The following is a 23364-nucleotide window of genomic DNA, read 5'->3' on the forward strand; positions in this document are numbered from 1 at the left end:
TGCCCCCGGCGTCCCCGTTGTAGTTGTGTCCCTGTGTCCCGGTCGTCATTTATATTCCCTGTGTCCCGGTCGTCATTTGTATCCCGGTTTCCCGGTCTGTATATACATCCGTTTTTGAAATGGTATATGATGAAATAAATTTTTGTATTTTTCCCTTTTTTTCTTTTTATTTATTTTTTATTTTTATTTTTTTAGTTTTGTTTTTCTCCTTTATTTTCCATTTTTTTCCTTTTTTCTTTTTTTTCTTTTTTAGTTTTTTTAGTTTTTTAGCTTTTTTAGTTTTTTTTATTAGTTTTTAGTTTTTCTTTACTTATGTACTGGTCGTCATTTATACTCCCTGTGTCCCGGTCGTCATTTGTGTCCCGGTGCTTTGTGGATGGTGATTGCTAATCGAACATTCCTTGTGTCCCGGTCGCTTTCTCTTTGAGTGTCCCGGTCGTCATTTATATTCCCTATGTGCCGGTGTCCCGGTCGTCATTTGTGCCCAGATGTCCCGGTCTGTAATTTCATCAGTCGAAAACATGACGTCAGTCGACACACAAACATGACGTCACTCGAGAGACACACACACACACAGACAACTTATTTTTATATATATAGATTTGCCTGTGTCCCGGTCGTCATTTGTGTCCCGATGTCCCGGTCTGTAATTTCGTCAGTCGAAAACATGACGTCAGTCGACACACAAACATGTCCTCACTCGACAGACACACACACACACTGACAACTTATTTTTATATATATAGATAGATAGGTTTCTTTAAAATGTGTTTTTAAAGACTTGGTATAAGCAATTTATTGGCGGAAAAAAGAAGTATTATGTGCCATAATCTACAAAGAAAATATGAGGGGCGATGGGGGAAAGCAAAATTGTCGGTTTTAAAGTGAGTAACAATGACTTACAAGCGTTGTTAGACTCCAAACTTGAAGACTTTTTTCATAGAGCATTACAAATTGCAGAGTTTAATAGAGTAGTTTCATAGTAGTAACTTTGTTTCATTACAGCTTGAGCTAATAAGTGCAAATTGGATAGTAAGTAAAACGTAAAAAAGTAGAATAATAGTTATTGACCAACCAACTCATATTGGTAGACATCTGAACTCCCACTTATGCCATCTAGGATCAGCAAATAATGAATAAAATGTTTACTCTGTGAAATGATTACGTAAAGCTTTCGTTATATCCAGTGAAAAGTGATCGACTCATCTGTGCAAATCATTTTTATAAAAAAAGGTTCAACTTTCCAAAATTAATTTCGGAAGGATCTGGAAATCTGCTTTTCGGAAAATCAAAATCAAAGTGTACAAAAAAAAAACCTTACCAACAAACCATTTGTAAACCGAGGTTAAAAAAAATAATAAGTCAGCAGTATAGGAATGCTTTAACAGAGAATAAAATTTGTCTTCTCTTTATTACAAAAATAAAGTTAAATACTTCTAGTAGCACTACTACCACTACCAACAGCTTACTAGAGTGCCAAGCTGCCTGAGGTCAACATACCTGCGCACGCTCCTCCTCTATCCCAATCTACGAAAAATTATGCAAGAAAAAACGGGTTTTAATTTCAACTAAGCAATGAACAAAAAATAAAAAACAAAACAGCACTTTAGTTAAAAATCTTCCGAATATTTCGGCCCCACATCTGGGAGCCTTTCTCAACGAAAAAAAACCCGAAAAGAACGAAAAAACGAAAAAACAAAAAAATTGTTTAAAAAAAAGATTTTATCTGCTCCTTAATTATACTATTATAAATTGAGTTTATCCTAAAATCCCCTTCATCTCTATTAATACTAATACCCCCATAGACAATCTTTTTTATTTCTATAATTTCTTGATAACTTTGCAAGTCCTACAGACGTATCTACAATTTTTGTCTGATGAAACAAAATACTGTGATGAGGAAAATTAAATACGTTTTCTGCTACAGCTGATTCAATCGTTTCCGGTTTTTGATTATGTTTTAGCGAGCAATCTATGGTATTTCTGTGTTGCTGTAGCCTATTTTCTAAATTCTGATGTGTTCTTCCTACATAAACTTTACAATAAGAGCACGGAATTTTGTATACTCCCTTTGGTAGTTTCTTGGAACCTTTTCTCTTCCGCTATTTAGCAAAGAGCTTATAAATCTTTCGGAAGATTTTTTGATTTAAATGCTCTTTTTATATTATGTTTTTTTTAATTATCTCCTTAATTTCTGTTACAACGTTGGGATATAAGGTAAAGTTATGTCACTTGTTTTTTTTTATTTGACCCATCTTCTTCTAATATTGCTGGTTCCATTAACTTTTTTTCCTTTTTTCAATTATTTGAGAAATCACACTTTCAGGATATCCATTACCTACTATAATATCCTTAATAAAAAATAGTTCACTACTCATGTATCAAACAGTTCGTGGTAACGAACTGTAGTAAGGAGCGACCCGGCTCAATAGTAACCAAAACTCTAAAAAATGGAATTTGATATCAATAGCTACATCAAAAGAATCGCATTTTAATGCCGTTTTTGAATATATAAGTTTAATCAAGTTTAGTCTTACCCATCAAAAGTTACGAGCCTGAGGAAATTTGCCTTATTTTAGAAAATAGGGGAAAACAACCCGTAAAAGTCATAGAATATTAACGAAAATCACACCACCAGATTCAACGTACCAGAGAACCCTATTATAGAAGTTTCAAGCTCCTATCTACAAAAATGTGGAATTTTGTATTTTTTGCCAGAAGGCGAAATCACGGATGCGTGTTTATTTGTTTGTTTTTTGTTTTTTTTTTCCAGGGTTGATCGTATCGACCCAGTAGTCCTAGAATCTTGTGAGAGGGCTCATTCTAACGGAAATGAAAAGTTCTAGTGCCCTTTTAAGTGACCAAAAAAATTGGAGGGCACCTAGGCCCCCTCCCACGCTAATTTTTTTCCCAAAGTCACCAGATCAAAATTCTGAGATAGCCATTTTATTCAGCGTCGTCAAAAAACCTTATAACTATGTCTTTGGGGACGACTTACTCCCCCACAGTCCCCGTGGAAGGGGCCACAAGTTACAAACTTTGATCAGTGCTTACATATAGTAATGGTAATTTGGAAGCGTACAGACGTTTTCAAGGGGATTTTTAGGTAGGGGGAGGAGTTGAGAAGAGGGGAATATGTGGGGGGAACTGTCCTTGGAGGAATTTGTTATGGGGGAAGAAAATTTTCATGAAGGGAGCGCAGTATTATCTAGCATTATTAAAAAATACAATGAAAAAATAAATATGAAAAAAAAATTTCAACTGAAAGTAAGGAGAAGCATTAAAATTTAAAAGGAACAGAAATTATTACGTATATGATGGGCTCACCTCCTCCTAATACCTCGCTCTTTTTAAAGCTAAAGTATTTTTAGTAATTTCAACTATTTATTCCACGGATTTTGTGATTCAGGGGTCATTCTTAAGATATCGGAACAAAATTTAAGCTTTAGTGTAAACAGCGAGGTTCTGACGAGGGGTGAGCCCCTTTGTATAAGTAATAAAAACATGAGAATACAGAAGTTTGCTACGTAAGCTAATTTGTAAGTTACGTATATATTTTACTAATAAAAACATTCGTAAAAAAATTAAAAGTTCTAGTTGCCTTTTTAAGTAACCAAAAATCGGAGGGCAACTAGGTCTCCTCCCCCGCTCCTTTTTTTCTCAAAATCATTCGATCAAAACTATGAGAAAGCCATTTAGCCAAAAAAAAAAAAAAAAAAAAAAAATATGCAAGTTTCGTTTTAATTATTCATCTGCGGAGAGCCAAAATCAAAACATGCATGGATTCAAAAACGTTCAGAAATTAAATAAAAAAAAAGTTTTTTTAACGGAAAGTAAGGAGCGACATTAAAACTTGAAATGAACAGAAATTACTTCGTATATGATAGGAGATGCTTCCTCATCAACGCCCCGCTCTTTACGCTAAAGTTTTTTACTGTTTTAAAAAGTAGAGTTACGAGAAAGAGTCAAACTTTAGCGTAAAGAGCGGGGCGTTGATGATAAAGAGTTTGACTCTCTCTTAACTCTACTTTTTAAAACAGTAAAAAACTTTAGCGTAAAGAGCGGGGCGTTGATGAGGAAGCATCTCCTTTCATATACGAAGTAATTTCTGTTCGTTTTAAGTTTTAATGTCGCTCCTTACTTTCCGTAAAATTTTTTTTTGTTTAATTCTGGTAAATAGCGAGGAAGACCACATTGCCTTTCCATATCAAACAAACACAACTTAGAAACAATAGGGACATTTTCTCAAGATAGTGGAATTCAGTGATTATTTCGGTCCTATGTCCTCTTCACCACAACACCAAGAAATGTCCGACTTAAACTTTAAAACCGTAGTCCATGTTTTTAAGGACAAACAAAAAAGACATATTATTTCTTCAGAAAGAAAATCTTTGGGAATTTTTGTTGGAAAACCTGTCCATTGTTGATTTTTTCAAGTTGTTAGACTAGAAAGGAATTTGTTTAGCCATAATTTTCCTGTCAAAGGAACGACTATAAAAATTTGGAAAGCTTGATAAATGTATCTTCGATGAGAAACCGTGTTTATTCTCCAAGATTCATTCCTGGACCCGCTATTGTTAACCTTTCTTCTAGAACGTTGGACCCCAGGAAATCGAAACAGTGGAAAAGGTCCAAAATTCTCTTTTCTACCGAAACAAGTTCCCATGGCAGATATAGTTTCCTCTCTAAAGTCTGTTTTGCATAAACACTACCCATCGGTTTCTAACCCTGATGAAGTAAGGTCTTGTCTCATAAATACCGTATATAACAGTCAAGAAAAGGTTAAGTCCTCTACCACTTTCATACCGAAAAATTTGCACGACATAAAATATTATCTAATCTCCGCAACGACCCGTCTATTAACCAAAGCAGACAAAAGCAATTCACTTTTTGTCATGGATACGACAGACTATGACAACAAAATCCTTCCACATTTAAATGATTCAACTAAATATGAAACGATAACTCATGATCCTGCTGATCAGTTTGCTAATAATGTTATAAATCAATTAAAGCAGCTAAAACAGAATGGTAAAATCACTCCACAAACTTGCAATAAATTTGTCCCCCGTGGTAGTTTCTGTCCAAAATTCTACGGTTTACCGAAGATCCATAAACAAAGTATTCCCTTAAGACCTATCGTAGCATGTACTAAAGCACCCCTTCCAATATTGGAAAATGGCTTTGCGCAGCTTTCAAACCTTTACTGTATCCCCGAAATTCCTATATTAGTAATTCGGCAGATTCAGTTAAAAAACTAAATAACACAAGTATTTCAGGAAACACAATAGTTAGTTGTTTTGATATTATTTCCATGTATGCGAATATAGATGTGGCTATTTCTGAGCAATTATTAAAAAACAAAATAGTAGAAAATTATCACTTAATTGAAGTTTTACCGACAGGAATTGATTGTGAAATTTTAATGACTAGTTAAAATTTGAAATAGGTTTTCTATGTATTTTCAGTTTCGTGATTCCTTTTATCAGCAAATAAATGGGCTACTTTTGGGAGCACCTTTATCCGGGCTACTGACAAATATTTATGTCGAGAACCTTGAAAATTGGGTATTAAATTATCATTTTTTTAAACACGTCTATTGGGGTCGCTACACAGATGACGTAATTTCACTTTGGAATTATGGGAAAATTTGAACTTCGGGGTTTCTTAGATCATCTTAATAATTATGATAGAAATTTACAGTTTACCCTGGAAACTGAAAATGAAAATTAACTACCGTTTTTAGATGTGTAAATTATTCGTAATATTGATTAATTGGATTTTAAAAATCTATAGAAAACCAACGCAAAACAATAGATATCTTAGTTTTAATTCAAATCACCCCCCCCCCCACAAGTCAAAAGAGTAGTTGTACCGTCTCTCAGTGATCGTGCCCTGAGCATTTGCTCCGATTCGTGTGTAAATGTAGAAATAAATTTTATCAGACATACTCTTTTTGGTAACGGATACGCCATTCCTTTTGTCAATAATACAATGTTGGCAGAACTCATCAGAATCTGGAAAAATGGCTACACCAGCATAAAGAAGACATAGACAAAGAATTAATTTCTAATAGTTCTAATTACTCCTTTGATTCTGCTTTAGCTTGTCATATATTTAATAACCTCACCCACACATTACTTTTTGAAAAATCTTCTCTCATTAGTAATGATTTGGGGATAAAACAGATGGTTCGGGAATTAGTCTGAAAATAAAATTTATTTAAATAGGGACTTAGGGGAATAACCACTAAATTCTTTATACTCAAATTTAATTAAAAATGATATAACAAAATATTTTACTAAACCAATTTATAATAGTATGGAACCCGTTACAAAAAGGCTTTTGAGGCTAGCTGCCGAAAAATCAGACAGTTTCGTGGTAAGGAACTGCAGTAAGGAGCTACCCGGCTCAATAGTAACCGAAACTCTAAAAAACGGAATTTTAACACCAATAGTTACATCAAAAGAATCGCTTTTTAATGCTGATTTTAAATCTATAAGTTTCATCAAGTTTAGTCTGAAAACATTTGCCGTATTTTAGAAAGTAGGGGGAAACACCCCCTAACAGTCACAGAATCTTAACGAAAATCACAGCATCAGATTCAGCGTATCAGAGAATCCTACTGTAAAAGTTTCAACCTCCTATCTACAAAAACGTGCAATTTTGTATTTTTTGCCAGAAGCCAGATCACGGGCGCGTGTTTATTTTTTTTTCCTCAGGGGTGATCGTATCGACCCAGTGGTCCTAGAATGTTGCGAGAGGGCTCGTTCTAACGAAAATTAAAAGTGCTAGTTTTTTTCAGTGACCAAAAAAATTGGAGGGTATCTAGGCCCCCTCCGACGCTCATTTTTTCCCAAAGTCCCCAGATCAAAATTTGAAATAGCAATTTTGTTCGGCATAGTCGAAAAACCTAATAACTATGTCTTTGGGGACGACTTAATCCCCCAGAGTCCCCAGGGGAAGGGCTGCAAGTTACAAACCTTGATCATTGTTTACATTTAGTAATGGTTATTGGGAAGTGTGAACACGTCTTCAGGGGGACTTTTTCGCGGTGGGGGGGAGTTACGTGGGAGGATCTTTCCATGGAGGAATTTATCATGAGGGAAGAGAATTTCCATGAAGGGGGCACAGGATTTTCTAGCATTATTTAAACAAAAGAAAATGAGAAAACAAATAAAAAAAAGTTTTTTTTCAACTGGAAGTATGGAGCAGCATTAAAACTTAAAACGAACAGAAATTATTACGTATATAAGGAAGTTCGTCTCCTCTTCAATACCTGGCTCTTTACGCTAAAGTATTTTTAGTAATTTCAACTATTTATTCTACGGCCTTTGTGATTCAGGTAAAGAGCAAGGTATTGACAAGGGGGCGAACCCCTTCATGTACGTAATGAAAATATACAAATATAGAAGTTCGCTACGTAAGTTAATTGGTAAGTCACGTATATTTATTACTAATAAAAGCGTTCGTAAAAAATAAAAAGGTCTAGTATCCTTTTTAAGTAACCAAAAATTGAAGGGCAACTAGGCCTCCTCCTCCACCCCTTTTTTTATCAAAATCATCCGATCAAAACTATGAGAAAGCCATTTAGCCAAAAAAAAAAATAATATGCAAATTTCGTTTTAATTAGTCATGTACGGTGAGCAAAAATCAAAACATGCATTAATTCAAAAAGTTCATATATTAAGTAAAAAAATATGTTTTTTTATTTGAAAGTAAGGAGCGACATTAAAACTTAACGCGAATAGAAATTACTCAGTATATGAAAGGGACTGTTCCCTCCTCAACGCCCCGCTCTTTACGCTAAAGTTTGACTCTTTCTCTCAACTCTACTTTTTAAAACAGTAGAAAACTTTAGCGTAAAGAGCGGGGCATTGAGGAGGGAACAGCCCCTTTCATATACGGAGTAATCTCTGTTCGTTTTAAGTTTTAATGTCGCTCCTTACTTTAAGATAAAAAAAACACATTTTTTTTATTTAATTAAAATTATTTTTGAAAGCTTGTATTTAATAATTTTGTTCTGTTTCGTTTGAATGAATTTATCATCTCACATCATTTTATTTATCAGTCCTGGTATACTTCGTTAAAGCAAAGATGCTAGGGCTGTTTTAAAAAGTTTTTCAAAAACATTTGTCAAAAAATAGTGTTTTGCTGAAGACGGACATTGGACATAGGGCCGAAATATTCACTGAATTGAATTCCACTGTCTTGAGAAAATTTCCCTGTTGTTTCTAAGTTGTGTTTGTTTGACACGTATTCTGGTGATGCTAATTTAAATACCCTATCAACTGAAGAAATAACTACACCCTCTTTTACTTAGATTGGTTCCCAGAACTCGCAAAACCTCTATCTAGGATGCTTGAATCATCAGCATAATCTAAACGCAGAAGAGTTTTTCCTCCCCGTTTGATACCGTGGTCTCCCATTGCCTTTCCTCTGCTCCTTAAGACAAAATCCATCAAAATGATCCATATAAAGGGGGATAGAACCCAATCCTGCTTAACTCCTGATTTAATACAAAACCAGCTGCTAACCTCATTTCTTATATTAACCGTAGCAGTATTATTCTCGTAAGCAGCACTAATCACTGAGACAAAGCTTGCCAACCTTCTTTAATGCTGAATTGTTGAAAAAAAATATATGGACTAATAAAATTGGTGTTTGGGTGTTCTATATTCAATAAGGAGATCGACAGCTGCTTCAATCTTAATGTATTGAAGTTTACCCGTCTTGAAGTAAGACCTCTTTTGTACTTTCAAAGGATTTACCTTTAGGGACAAGGGGGCTCGAGTTTGCTATTAAACGGCTGGGTTTGTCATTGCTTCGTCGGTAAAGTTATTCATTGGGTTTTCAGATTGTATCCCATACCAGTTCTTGAGCGTTAATCAGAATCCATATTGGCGGTCCTCTCAGAATCCATATTGGCGGTCCTCTTGTAGGCTGTTGGACTCTTGGCTGTTGGACTCTTGATGCTTCTACAACATATCTTCTCGTCACCGACCAGTTTGTTGCTGAAAACTGCAGGAATAAGAGAATTACAGTCTTCTAATGGATGATTCTATGCATTTACTTTATTTTGACAAGACTTCTTTCAGTAGGCTCCTATTATGTATCGGACTATGTAATATAGTCCTAGGGGAACGTTAGTTAAGTTGAATACAGCTTTTGAAGGGTAAATTGATGGTGCTATGAATCATTTTCTAATTTGTGTGTTTCATTCTCATAACTTCGTTTTTTACAGCGACGAAGAAGAAACTGACAACAGAAGAGTAAAGAAGAAAAAATGAAACAAATTTTGAAGCTCTTTTACCCTTAAAAATTTAATTTTTTGTTAACTTGGAATTTTAAGAAATATTGTGCGCTTTTTTGCATAAGAACCTTTTTTTACGCTTCGATATTTTGGCTGATATTCTGTAATAGCGGGCATCATTGATTTAGACATATAAACTAGAACTGGTGAAAAGGTAGACAACATGGTTCTCTTACTTAGTCTCTATGGCTTGTGCTTTTCAGATTTTTGTTTTGCTTTAAGTTTTACTCCTACAAAAAATTAAGCCTTCTTCTTTTGTTCGGTTTTGTTTCCAGTGCGGACAGGCATAAATTTAGACAAATTACCAATAATATCGAAATTGTTTCCATCTTATTTAAAAAGTATTTTTCGTTAGAAGACATGCACATATTCTGACAACAGGAACGTAGCTAGAAAAGTGGAAAAGTTAATAGGCTATTACAAAATAGATTTCTCAAGCATAGACAATTATCCAAGAGGGTCTTATAAGACCATAGGAAAAACTTGGTCTTGTTCAAACGGAGTCAATAACATGGAATGTAAAAGGTCTACGAAGTAAAATAAAAAAAAGTGGTTGAAGGAAACTTTACAGAGTGGGTTGTAATAGGATTAACGGACGCGTGGTTTTTGGAACACGATGATCTCCATGTGCCGGGCTTTAAAGTTTTTAAGCTGTCGAGACAGATTTCAAAGAAGAAACGATTCTTTGCAAATTAAAGCAAATAAAAGAAAAATCATCCCTTAAAGTAGTCAGCATACAAAGTAATTCGGAAAATATAACGTGGACTAGAGTGACTTGCCGTGATGGTGCGAGCATAGATATGTGTTCAACTTATATTCCCCCTCCCCAAAAAAGCTCCTATACTAGTAAACATACGTGGAACATTCTAGTATGCGAATTAGAAAATTTAATAATAAATAGAATCGTGATTGTTTGGTAGTTATGGGAGATTTTAATGGTTATACGTCAGCTTTGCCCGAACTGGTTATTCATTTACCTTTGGAAATGGTAGATAATACGCATATAAGATACCAGAAGGATATAAGATGCCTAGAAGCAGCCAAGATGAGAGCAGAAAATTTTACTGTTGGGGAGAAAGATATTGTCACTTTGTGGTGAATATTGTCTGGCTATTGGAAACGGGAGGTTCGGTCATAATAAGCAGAGGGGTGAGTGTAGGCCTACTTGTTTGTCTGGTTCAAATTTTAGTGTAATTGATATACTGGTGGACACTAGACTATCACCTGCATCCCTAGATGATCGAGTTTTGCATAAGCTACGTTCGAATCTTTTTCCAGTAAGATTAGATATTAGGAAGAAGGTGCCGAGAGCTCTTAAAAGTTTAGGGAAAGGAGAGATAGGACAGAATGATTGAAAAATGAGACACGAATTAGTCTATGCAGCCTGAAAAGAGAATGGATGGAAGAAGAATGGCAGCACATCAACATCAGGAAGATTATCATACAGACATTCTATCCCGGGAGGTGATACAGTTATTACACAGAGAACTGGACTCCATAGTAAAAGAAACGAAACACGAGACTAAGAAGCCTTCTTCAAAAGATAAAGCATGCAGACTCACAAGAACAAATATTACAACAATACAAAATTTGAAGAGCTCAAAAAGTGCTTAAATTTGAATTTGCGGTTGAAGCGATTATTATATTCGTAAAGAACATGAAAAAAAGCATCAAGAGGTATGTTCACTTTATTGGTAAGTCAGTTATATGAACTGTTATAATTTTTTTAAAGAGAGCAAAATACTACTATAAAGACTTTCCAGGAGTTCGGTATGCGATAATTTTAGAAGAAAGTGAGAAATGCAGAGAAATTACTAGTGGTGGAAAATGTTTGACTAGATTTTTGATTTGCTTTGCGTCTTTTAATTTTACTCTTACAGAAAATTAAACCTTTTTCTTTTGTTCCTTTTTTTCCACTGTGCGGAAAAAAATAGGGCACTGTGTGGCCCTATCTCTCAGGAAGAAATTAAAAAATCAATCGAAAGTGCTAAAGGTGGTTCTGTCCCTGGCCCTAATGGTTTTCTGGCGATAGTATACAAAAATATGTGTTCATTTATAATGCCCCTGATCCTGAGGCTGCTTTGTAAAATTTTGTCGGAACAAAAGTGACTGACATCATGAAAAATATTCCTTGTACTTCCTCTGTTTAAAAAGGGAAATAAGGCTCTGCACGTTAATTATGGACCTATAAATCTCATTTCATGTATAAGTAAAATTTTAGAACGCGTACTAGATGTAAGGCAATGAATGTGGTTTGATGGACAGGGAGGATTTGGACAAGGATATTCTACGACAGTTAGAATAATGATTGTAGATGCACTGAAGGAGAAGCATTATAAAGGAAATGGGCAACTGTTCATTGCTTTATTTGATCCCCGGAAGGCGTTTGGCAATTATTGCAATGTATCGACCACTGCTGGTGGCACAATTATATCTGGGGCACACGCTGGTGATTTCTTTAGCTATGGTAACTTAATCGAACGGTCGAACGTTCCAAACTCTTGGTCACGGGTGCCACCACCTGGGTCACCACTAATTTCTAGCTATCTCTTTAGAGGGTAAACGAACCCTCTGTCAATATACTAATGACAGTATTGATCAGGAACTCTTTTCCTACCTTGCCTGGGTTCAGGGATAAATATAACCTTACACGATTGTAGAAAATAACTCACTTGTGTTTTTACGACATCACTTTAACAAACATACATGTATCAACTCCAAAACAAGACTAAAACAAAATCACCACTTCTGTACAAAAGGACTTTGCGTAGGGATGGACCTTGTATAGGCCCCGGCCAATCCTATAAATGACAGCTTTAAAACCAAGCACTTTGTGAATCCAATTAACTTTCAATGGCTAATTCTAGGAAGGCAAAAACAGAATTTAGCTTGAAAGCTTACTAATTGCAAAACCACTAGCTTAGCAACGATACTTTAACTTATCATTGAAAATTATATTGTAGGGAAGTCTAAGCTAATGTAATTACGGAAAGGAAAACAAGTCATTTATCTGAAAAAGACAATATACAGGCGTGAAACCCCAACATCTCCCCCTCTAAGATAAATGACCACCCACGCGCTACGCTGATCCATCCTTACAAACATAAACACTGAAGTCCAACTCTACAACATCTATTTGCCTTCTTTCTTCCACCAGCTTCTGTGCTACTGCTTCCACAGCTTGGCTCTAGATCTGTCGCCATTCACACGTCTCTATTGCACAACCATCATGACCTAAATCGTATGGGTATCCGCATGAGGTTATGAAAATTAAAATTCCACAGGATTAGTCACAATTAATCATGCCGATCTAGTCAAGTAATTTTCTGGACAAACCACAGTGAATTCTACCCCCCCCCCCCCCAATCCACACATAGTCGAATCATCCCAATCGGCATAGTAAAATGAAGAATGCGCATTGATAATATTTAAAAATGAAACTTGGATCCGTAGCTCAAGTAATGAAGTTCGGGTAAAATGCTGATTTCAATCCAAAATAGTGAATTGGGCTACTGGGCAATGTTAAATATGAAGTGACTGGGAGAGAGTATCTCCCAAGGACTCCAGATCAGAGAGGCAAAATTTCGGTAGCAGGATAACAAGTGGCTAACCAGTTGTCCATTGGGCGAAACGTCCATAATTCCCGGCTCCCCAAAGCCCCCCCCCCAAAAAAAAAGAGAAAAAGCCTCCTTTAGAGTTGATAGGACTAATCTCATATTCCTTCCCAAGTTGTTCCATTCTAACACGAAATTCAATACCTCTCAGTTTTTCCCAATCTACTAGTCTTTGGAACGTTGCTGGTGCCCCTTTTAGTCCAAAAGGCATGTACCTAAACTGGTATAACCCAGAAGGCCTAATAAAAGCAGTTTTTACTGAATCTTCTAGGTGCATTTTTACTTCCCAATATCCCCTTCTCAAGAAAAAAACAGATTATAAATTTTGTGGAGCCTAATGACTCTAGAATTTCGTCTATTCTTGGTATTGTATACGCGTCTGATTCGGAAATACTATTCAATTTTCTGTAGCCTACGCGAAATTGAATGGAGCCATCCTTCGTTGGGACTAATACGGCTGGAGCTGCATATTCTGTGTTTGATGGTTTTATAACCCCTAAATCAAGCATTCGGTCGATTTCTTTTTTTCATTTCCTCTCTTTTAGCTTCTGGTATTCGGTAAGGGTATTGTTTTATTGGTTTGTTTTCTTTTATCGGTACTTTATGTACCACATCTTCCATTTTTCCGATTCGGTCTATTAATACGTCCGCAAATTCCATGAATAACTTAGTTAATTGGTATTTCTGAGCTTGGTCCAGATGTGTTTTTGACGAAATTCTGTCAATTGTATTCATATGTGTTTCCGCTGGGTCTATTGTATCCAAGGGGACACTTTCCTTGTCATTTTCTGAGGTCAAAATCATGAGGAGCACTTCTGTGAATCTTTATGGATTCCCTTTTCATTCTCTTTATTCAATTTCCTCAGCAAATTCACATGATAAACTTCTCCCTTTTTCCTTGCTCCATCTAATTCTATCATATAATTTACATAATTTATTCTCTTTTTCGCCTTAAATGGACCTTTTCATATTACTTCTCATTTATTATTGCCGTCCGGTAGCAATATGAGGACTTCATCCTATTCCACAAATTTGCGCATGCTGGCGGATTTATCGAACCATATTTTTGTTTTATGGCGTATTCCTCCTGTGTCTGCTTGGTAAGCTCGTGGTATTTGTTCAATTTTTCTCGCAGCGCCAGCAAAGTGTGCTAACACAGTTTCTTCATTTTCCAATGATTCCCTTAAAATATTTAATACTCCCCCCCCAGGTTTTGTCTCTTGTAGTAATTCAAATGGCGAGAACCCTGTTGCTGGGTGGGGATTTTCTGTATATGCAAAAAGGGCATAAGGAAGCATTTTGTCCCATTGACTTACATCATCTCTTACAAAACGTCTCAACATACTAATTAGGGTTCCGTTAAATCTTTCGGTCACTCCTTTTGCCTGAGGATGGCTAGTTTTATTTCTACAATCTCTATCATTTGTTTGTAATCCCGCAAATTTTTCTGGGGTTACCCCGAGTACTCCAGGTAGTTCATCTTTTGATATTTCCGGTTCTTTTTCTACGGTCAATAATTTTTCTCATTTCTGTTTGTGTTCGTTTTTGTCCGTCCTTTTTTGACTTTTAGGTTTTCTTAGTTTTACTTACTGTATAAAATCTGGCCACTTAACTGAAAATGATCTTGTATATTTTGATCCCTATTTTCAAAAGTGGTCGCCGTAGCCTCACTTTTCTTTTTTGATTGGTCCCGTTTCACCACATTTACTTTTTTAGGCATGGAGGCTTTTTTTAGTGAAAGACGATTTCCGATACTTCCAGTGTCTCCTCCTAGTATAACATTTGCTGCAAGAGTAGATACAATACATACTTTTAATTCCTTTTTCACCGTATTTTGTTCTTTATTGGCAATTTCTATTGTGACCTGAGTCGTCGGAAATTTATGATACTGTATTTGATATAAATCTGCAAAATACACATGATCTTAATTCATAATAATTCGTGTTATACAGATAAATGTGGAAGATTTAGAAAATAGTTAATTTGATTGCGAATTAAGAGAAAAAAATAGCCTTTGTAAGGGATGAAATTGATCCCAGGGCTGGCAAGCCGATCCTTGCATTAGCACACCTGCTCCCACAGACGTCCATGCAACATTGAATAACGATTTTAAGATAGCCATTTATATCAAAACAGTCAATGGTCCCAAAGAGTCCCTTTAGGAGCATAATCTCTAGTCTCTGAGGCAAGAGTTCTAGACCACATAAATATCCCTCTTAAGACTAAAGCTTTATTGAGACATTTTAGTGGAAAATGAAAACTGTTTCACCTTGTCGAAATCAAAGTCATGCAATGATTTGCGAAAGTGTCCAAAGTACATTTTTGGGACCAAAGCTCTTCTGACACTCCCAAGACCTATCCAGGTAAGATATGTGGTTTGACTTTTTCGAAACAAAGTTTCCGAACCCGAAAAATACACAGGTGAAAGATTTTTTTTTCTTAAAAACAAAACAAAAACTCAGTGACTCGTAGATTGCTCTTAAAATTGCAGGTAAAAATCACTTGTTTAGAAGTCTTTAGGCAAAGTTCATGAGACTTAAACCGCTTTTTCTAAATTCTTTTAGACCCTCTCCCTTCAAAACGAAGATTTTGGACACTGCCTTAGACATTCAGTTCATGACTTTACATAGATTGGTGCGCTGTAACCTTTTGAATCATCATTATAAATCAGTTACATCATGATGTGACTTTCCTATATTATAGTACCCTCGATACTTGCATCACGAGCGCTGTTTAAGTTTGTAGAAGTTAGTATTCTAGGGTGTTTTTTTTTTTTTTTAGCGTGATAACGGCAAATTAGACACTAAGGGTATATTTTAGAAATCCCAAATTAAAACACATTAGGCACATATTTTTCAAATAATGCTAGTTTTTATCAAGTCTGCTACTTCTGAGTATGTTGATGACAAGCATAAGCATAATATTAAACCATATAATTCTCAAAAATACTTGGAATGCACTTTGAAACTTTTGGACCAATAGCTTATTTAAAAGATTCAGATAACAACCGAAACACTCATTTTCTTTAAAGAAATATTTTGTGTGGATGTTTTACTCATAAGTTGAGTCGTTATTTATATGAAACAACTAAAAAAGATGTGTAACTAGCTACGGGGAAATGGGGGGGGATTGGTAGAACACGGTAAGTTTTGTCAAACAAATATCACTAAGGAGCATTGCCTTACAAAATTCCGTTAGTACATCTAATTGAGTGCAGGATTCTCTGAAGCCTTTTTTTATTGTCCCCACCTGAACAAGTTAAGCGCTTTATCTAAAATAGGTATCTTACACATATTATACTAGCAATACTTAAACAGGAGTATTTATCTGATTTGTGGCAAAAATTTCAGCAAGGAAGCTTTTTTTAATCTAATCCGAGGCAGCAGTCGGAAGAATGTTGTCATTAGAAGACATTTTTCATCGACCACTGTGAATATTTGTCATTATGAAGACATTGGTTAATCGCGAGGAGACGAATTCCTCCGCGTTCGGCACCAAGCTAGAACATCATCAGATGCCATCTTTATTTTCAGTCACATTCTAACTTTAACCCGGTAGAAATTTTCAAATAAATTCGAAATTTCTTTCTGCTGCTCAATTTAATATGAGGAAAAAGATAGAATTTCTTAAGGGAAGCTGTATAATCAAATGCCTTCCATTTGTCCATATTCTCAAGGAAGAATTTCGTGAGCTCTATTGTGACTTTTGTTTTAATAGGTGTGTTGAATACACCTGCCTATCCCTAAAAAATAACATAACTTCCATCTCAAGTAGCCTAGGCCTAATTAAGTTGACATTTGAAATTCAATGCAGTATTTTCGCTATAATTTATATCAGTCGAAATAATGGCATATTAATAAGGCTTAGAATAAATAAACATTATTGGGGATTACTTCCTTTGAAAAGGTAGGCTGGGCTTAATAGAGTCTATTGAATAGATGCTTTGTAATTGGGTTGCCAGGTGCTAATGCAAGATTACCCCTCCTCAGATAGAAACACTATGAAAACCAGAAAAAAGCTTTGGGAAATCAGACTAGGCCCACCTATTCATGCTTAGGTTGTACCATTCCTAAAAGTGTTTTGCTTTGCCCCATAAAGAATGTCCAAAAAATGCAAACACATATACTTAGCTAAATTAAGACACCAGTATGTGTTCATGGCTTAGAACTTTGGGGGGCCCTCTCCTCACCTTTGCTGCACCCCTGACTCCCCTCTCCCTGCCTAGTATGCAAACATATATATTAGCTCAAATTATATATTTTCACTCTTGGGCAAGCCCATGTATTTGCATATTAGAAAGGAGGTGGAAGTAAAGTGAAGTAATTATAGGAATGACCTAAGTAAATATTTTAGAATTATTCTAAATGGTTTTATAATTTCATGGTTTCTCTTTTGAGGACAAGTAATTTTACTCTAGCAGCAACTGGCATTTAACCATCAGAAAATTTGCAATGGTTTACTACTCTACATCTAAAAGAAACATCAATAAAGTAAAAGTAACCTAGTACCAATAGGTCCATTGGCAAATTTTTCAGTTAATACACTAATCAGATAGCTAGGATATAGATATACCTTGAAGATCAAAATTTAATCCTGAATCCAAATATAACATTCATTTGCATTAGAAATGAACTTTACCCCTACTCCCCCTAATATGTAAATATATACCCTGTGTCATTGGATGGGGTTCAGCTCCCCCTAAGGTAAAGTCCTAGTTGATTGACTTTTGGCTATCTTGGAAAGGGGTTAGGGTAGGAAAACCTTCCGGGGATGAGTCTATAGGCTATAGTATGTCCTGGGAAGGTATTTTTAAGTGCCCACGTCCACTCCTCCCTCTAGAGGGCCCTGACCTTTAATGACCTTAAAAAATATGTATGTTATAAAAGTGAAACCTTGCAAAATAGATCTTCTGATTGAATGAAGAACAACAAAATTGTTTTTAGCTTCACAACTTTGCTCAATCCCAATTTATAAGGTTTTAAAGATATACAAATACATTTCCTAAATTTTGAAGAAAAAAAACATTGATATGGCTCAGAATGCTACTCAAATAACAGGAATTGCATTTTCAGAACTAAAGGTAGAGAAAAGGCAACTGGTAACTTGAAATTAAGGTAAAATTTTGTTTTGTCAAAATTTCAATAGGTATAGACATGTCATGTAGGTAAGTTTCAGGGCCCTCTAGAGGGAGAAGGAGTGGATATGGGTACTTCAAAATACCTTCCCAGGACATGATTTAGTTTTTAGATCCATCCCTGAAAGTTTCATTTTCCTAACCTACCCTCTTTCCAAGATAGCCAAAAGTTACTAAACTAGAATTTTACCTCCCCCCGAGTAATTTGATGAAAAAATTATTAGGACAACACCCATTTTTATTATTTTCTATTTTACAAAAATGAAAAAATAACCCAAAGTGCACTTAACACTTGATAACAAAGTAATAATACCTTTATTTTCTTAGCATTTATCCTTTAAATCTTTTCAAATTTATCTAACTTGCAACTATTTAATAAAGTCAATTCACAGAAATCTAGTGACAAAAATCTATTTTTCAAAATCTAGACTAGAGTAATCTTTTTTTCAATTTGTAAACTAAATTAAGAAAAAGCCATTTTTCAATAAAAATACAAGGTAATAGTGAAAATCTGGGGGGGGGGATAAGATTAGATATATATTAAAAATCACCCCCAGGAGATTAGGATGATTTGAGTTTGAGTTTAAACCATTCTCTTAGGGCTTAATTTTTGACTTGATTGTTCATTTTTTGTTAATGAAAATTTCTTCCTCCTAGCTTCAAAATATTCTATGATTTTTTTCAAAAGCATTATCATAAAGACATTTTTATAAAGAATATGATTCTTGAAAAAGAGGAAGTGCCTAGCAATTTTAGAAAAATCTTAATTAAACCACTGTATAAGAAAGGTGATAAGAGTGAGTGTGGTAATTATTGAACCAATAGTCTGGTCTTTGTAGATAGCAAATTACTTAGTAATATGGTACTCTTTAGACTGCAAGATGCTGTAAACAAAGCTTTAAGAAAAGATCAGTATAGCTTTAGAAAATGTAGAGGATTTGTAACATACAACAAAGATACAATGGAAAAACTGAAGGGAAAGTGGCTCTGTCAGAAATGCAAATCTAAATCTGGCACCCCCAAAAGCACTCCAGTACAAAACAAATCCACTTTAACACCAGCCAATGGACGCTTGGTCACTCATCCACCAGGAACTTCGATCCCAGTATTCACAGGCTTGGATTCTTCTCAGTCAACTTCCACATCCCAACAATGTAAAACTGGCGACTGCTCATACTGTCACAAAGTGGCAGAACCTTGCTCCTCGTTGCAGTGCTTTTTATGCTCAGAATGGGAGCACACTGGATGCAGATCATTGCATGCAGATCTATTCCTAGCATTTAAGCAGCTTGACAACAATTCACAATTGTTTAAGTATGAGTGTACAAGCTGCTTGAAAAGGAATGTATCAAAACTAATCCTGAGACTATGAGATTCCATGGCAGACCAAGGTCCCACAATGGCACCAAGGCCAAATAGACAAGTAAGTCAAAGCAGGATTCTGATCCAGGAGCCGGCCATTGATGTGCTAATTCTTGCAGAGAGAGAAAGGAAGCAATGCGATGAGAAACGTTTCAACTTTGTTGTTGCAGGGCTACCAGAAAATGATGGCTGTACGGACGCCGAAAAAGTTGTTAAGCTTTGTGAAGACCATGACCTTGGAGCTTGCTTGACCAACACCAAAATCCTGGAAACATTTTGTATTGGTAAAGCTCCCCTTGGAGGAAAACCGTAACTACTGCTGGTCAAACTAAAACGCACCAGCCCAGATAGACTTAAAAAGCGCCAACAAATAGTGAAGGGAGCTCCAGTACTCAGGGCATCCAGCAATGATGAAATACAAAAAAACATATACATTAACCCTGATTTGACACGAATGCAGATTCAGAAACGAGCAGAATTCAGGAGAAACAAAGATGAAAGAGCAGTACAGTCTTCTGGTGGGAGCCATTGATCCCAAACTGCATAATGCGAATGTGAGACAATAGCCAAACAGCCAAAAGAGATAAACTTACTAATTTTTAACACACACAGTATGGTTGGAAAGTTTGGCAAGCTTCAAGCATTCCTCTACAAAAACTCTCGATATGATGTAATCTGCATTTCTGAAACTTGGTTACATGAAAAATAGTATTGACTAGATTTGGAATACCAGAATATGAAGTTTTTAGGAAGGATAACACAGGAAAACCACAGGGAAGTTGAGTTGTGATACTTTCAAGGGAAGACTTACACATATACGAGCACAGTTGTTTCACTAATAAGACAATAGACGCCATAACTTGTGTTATGCCAACTTCTAACGATGGTTCTCGCCTGGCAATTGTAGCCGTGTACCAGTCAACAGCAACTTATAAGAAGCCGAGAGAGGGACTGACAGCAGATTGTGAATTTTCTGCCTACCTGGAGAAGATCTGTAACAAATTTAAATCCGTATTGATATGCGGAGATCTAAACGTACATGAAATGGATTGGAAAAATCATTCCTTCAGGATGAGAAGCCAGAACTCAAAAGATCAACTAATACACTATCTTGACCTCACTACCGAGTTGAACCTAGTGCAGAGTGTTCTCGAGCCTACACGTCAAACCAACACTTTGGAAGTTGTAATAAACACGCCCATGTTAGACTTGCTTGTCACAAAAACAGTCGTTAACCCCTTTACAAGCGACCACGAACATGCTGTCCACTGCCAAGTCCGTGCTGAACAACTCAAAATTCGTACACAGGATGATGGACCCACTTTTAAATTAAACTTCCATAAAACAGACATAACAAAACTCAAAATAATACTAGAGCATACCGATTGGGACAACCTTGTGTATAACCTACCAATTGCTGAAGCCTGGGAAGTTTTCTATGGCATACTTCACCAAGCCGTCACTCAAACCACACCATTCAGGAACAACAAACACATTGGCAAAAGGATATTCCTTCCCAAGCACATAAGAAAGCTCATCAGGGACTGGAAGAAGTCATACAGGGATAACAAAGCCTCTGGAAGCATAAGTAGACTCGCCAAGCTTCAAAAACTCAGCTCGAAATGTAGAAAAGCTATCAGAAACTACAACAAAGTTGCGAATGAGAAGAATTCCAGAAAATAAGAACAAAAAGCGATTTCTACAACCTGTGGAACGCAAGCTAGGTGAGCAACAGAAACTACCAACACTAATAGATCGAAGTGATGTGGTCCATAGCACTAGCCTAGATAAGGCGAATGCTCTTGTAAAATTCTTTACCAGCACGTTCACTATTGATGATGGCTATTTACCTCAACTCCAAGACTCACACCCAGGAAGCAAGCTGCACAGCATTGGCTTCACGCATGAAAGCGTCTAAAGCACTCAATCCTGATGTCATCCCGTCCTTCATCCTGAAAGAAGTGAGAGACGAGCTATGTAAACCTCTGGCAATACTTTTCCAAATCTCATTTGAGCAATGCAAGTTTCCTACTTCCTGGAAGCTATCCCATGTAACACCTATTTTCAAAGGAAAAGGGAAACGGAGTGACCCGGAGAATTATTGCCTGATCGGCCTTACTTCACCTTTCCTGAAAATCATGGAAAGGGTCATAGTGGAAAAGTTAAACTCGCACCTCGAATTGAACAACCTCATCTCAGATCATCAGCATGGCTTCTGTAAAAATCGTTCTACTGTTTCCCAACTAAAAGTGATACACAACTACATCCAGTCTACCCTTGACCATGGGATTCCAATAGATATTATCCTAATCGATCTACTTAAGGCCTTCAACTGAATATCCTTGCGAAAACTCATCCACTGCCTAGAAATCTATGGAATCAAGGGACAGCTAAAAAATTGGCTCTCAGCATACCTGAATGATAGAAAAATAGCAGTCAAGGTTGCAGACACACTATCCACATGGACAGATGCAACCAGTGGCGTCCCACAAGGTAGTGTTCTCGGCCCACTCTTGTTTGTCATGTACATAGACATTTGCATAAATGCCATTTCCCAAACCGACTTCGGCCTGTTTGCAGACGATACGAAGCTCCTGGGAGAAGCTAGTGCATCATCACAAATCCAAAGCGACTTGGATGCCATGACAGAGAAGCTCGAAGAATGGCAACTTTCACCAAATTTAGCAAAATGCTCTGTCGTCCATCTTGGCCGCCAAAATCCGATGTACTCATACAAAATGAAAGGTATCGACCTGACAAAATCTACCTGTGAAAAGGATCTAGGTGTAATTCTGAGCTTGGATCTCAAACCAGAAAAGCATATTGGCCTGGTTGTGCGTAAAGCATCGAATACTCTCTTGCTACTCAGTCAATCCCTACAATACCTTGACAATCAGTCAAAGATATCAGCATACACAAGCTACATCAGGCCACAGCTTGAATACGCCACTGTCATCTGGTCGCCATATCTCAAAAAGGATATTGACAGAATAGAACGGGTCCAGAAACGCTTTGTAAAAGGACTTCAAGGATTCAGAAACCTTCCGTATGACAAAGATCTAAGAAGGCTCACTCTCCATAAACTTGAGACAAGAAGAACGATCTTAGACTTAAAAACCCTCTTCAAGATAGTTCATGAGAATTTTGGGAACATAAAAGACAAGCTTGTTCAAAAAATTCCCCAAAGCAACACAAGATCGCACAGTCTGCAATTGAAGCCCGTGAAGATGAAGATTGCAAGATCTAATTCTTACCATCATTCGTTCATACCCTGGGTCATCAGGATCTGGAACAAACTACCATTCCCAGTAGAAAAGATAAAATCACTGGAAGCCTTCTCCAACAGCCTAAACATAAACATACCATATCTCGAGGCTTTTAACGTAGGACGACCTTAAATGGAAATCGTGCCGCAGTCGATCCGCTCTTTGCCCTGCCATAACATTTTTCTTTTAAAAAGGTGTCAGTTGTATAGAAATTTTGTATTGAGAGGCGTGAGGAATAAAGTTATTTATTTATTTATAAGTGAAGATGAAAAGGTGATATTGGGTGATAATGAAAAGATTGATCAGGTGGAAAGCTTCACTTTCTTTGGTAGTACTATTAGTAAAGATAGTGGGAGCAGTGAAGATGTTAAAAGTAGAATAGCCAAGGCTCAGTTTTTTCACAGTTAAAAACAAGTCTGGAAAAGTAGGATGATAAGTCTGCAAACCAAGATTAGAATATTAGAATCTACAGTGATGGCAGTGGTTAAATATAGCTCTGCAGCTTCGGTGCTCCAAAAAGTGGCTGAAGATTTTTTCCAGAGAAATTGCCTATGGATTATTCTTGGAACCTGGATGACTGACCATATTTCATACAGTAAGCTATAAAAAGTGTGGTTCAATCCTGCTTTCTTGGGCTATAATGAGAGAAAGGTTGAGATGGCTAGTGCTTGCTCT

General features: G+C 36.4%; 2 protein-coding genes across 5 annotated transcripts in view; both read left to right on the forward strand.

The window, feature by feature from the left end:
- The window catches only part of LOC136029108 (DNA repair protein XRCC1-like), a 28905-nt gene extending 19525 nt beyond the window's left edge, over nt 1-9380 (forward strand). For all 3 annotated transcript variants that reach the window (XM_065707176.1, XM_065707174.1, XM_065707177.1), the window contains exon 4: nt 9245-9380. In XM_065707176.1, the coding sequence (XP_065563248.1) occupies nt 9245-9290 (46 nt within the window). In that variant the 3' untranslated portion in view covers nt 9291-9380. The remainder of the gene's footprint in view (nt 1-9244) is intronic.
- Nucleotides 9381-16477: 7097 nt separating this feature from the next.
- LOC136029109 (histone-lysine N-methyltransferase SMYD3-like) overlaps nt 16478-23364 on the forward strand; it is a 39513-nt gene continuing 32626 nt past the window's right edge. Inside the window, exon 1 of one of the 2 annotated variants that reach the window (XM_065707178.1) lies at nt 16478-16644. In XM_065707178.1, the coding sequence (XP_065563250.1) occupies nt 16532-16644 (113 nt within the window). In that variant the 5' untranslated portion in view covers nt 16478-16531. The remainder of the gene's footprint in view (nt 16645-23364) is intronic. The other variant, XM_065707179.1, reaches the window with a different exon arrangement.

The sequence above is a fragment of the Artemia franciscana genome, chromosome 7, assembly GCF_032884065.1.
Source record: "Artemia franciscana chromosome 7, ASM3288406v1, whole genome shotgun sequence".
NCBI classification, from domain to species: Eukaryota; Metazoa; Arthropoda; class Branchiopoda; order Anostraca; family Artemiidae; genus Artemia; species Artemia franciscana.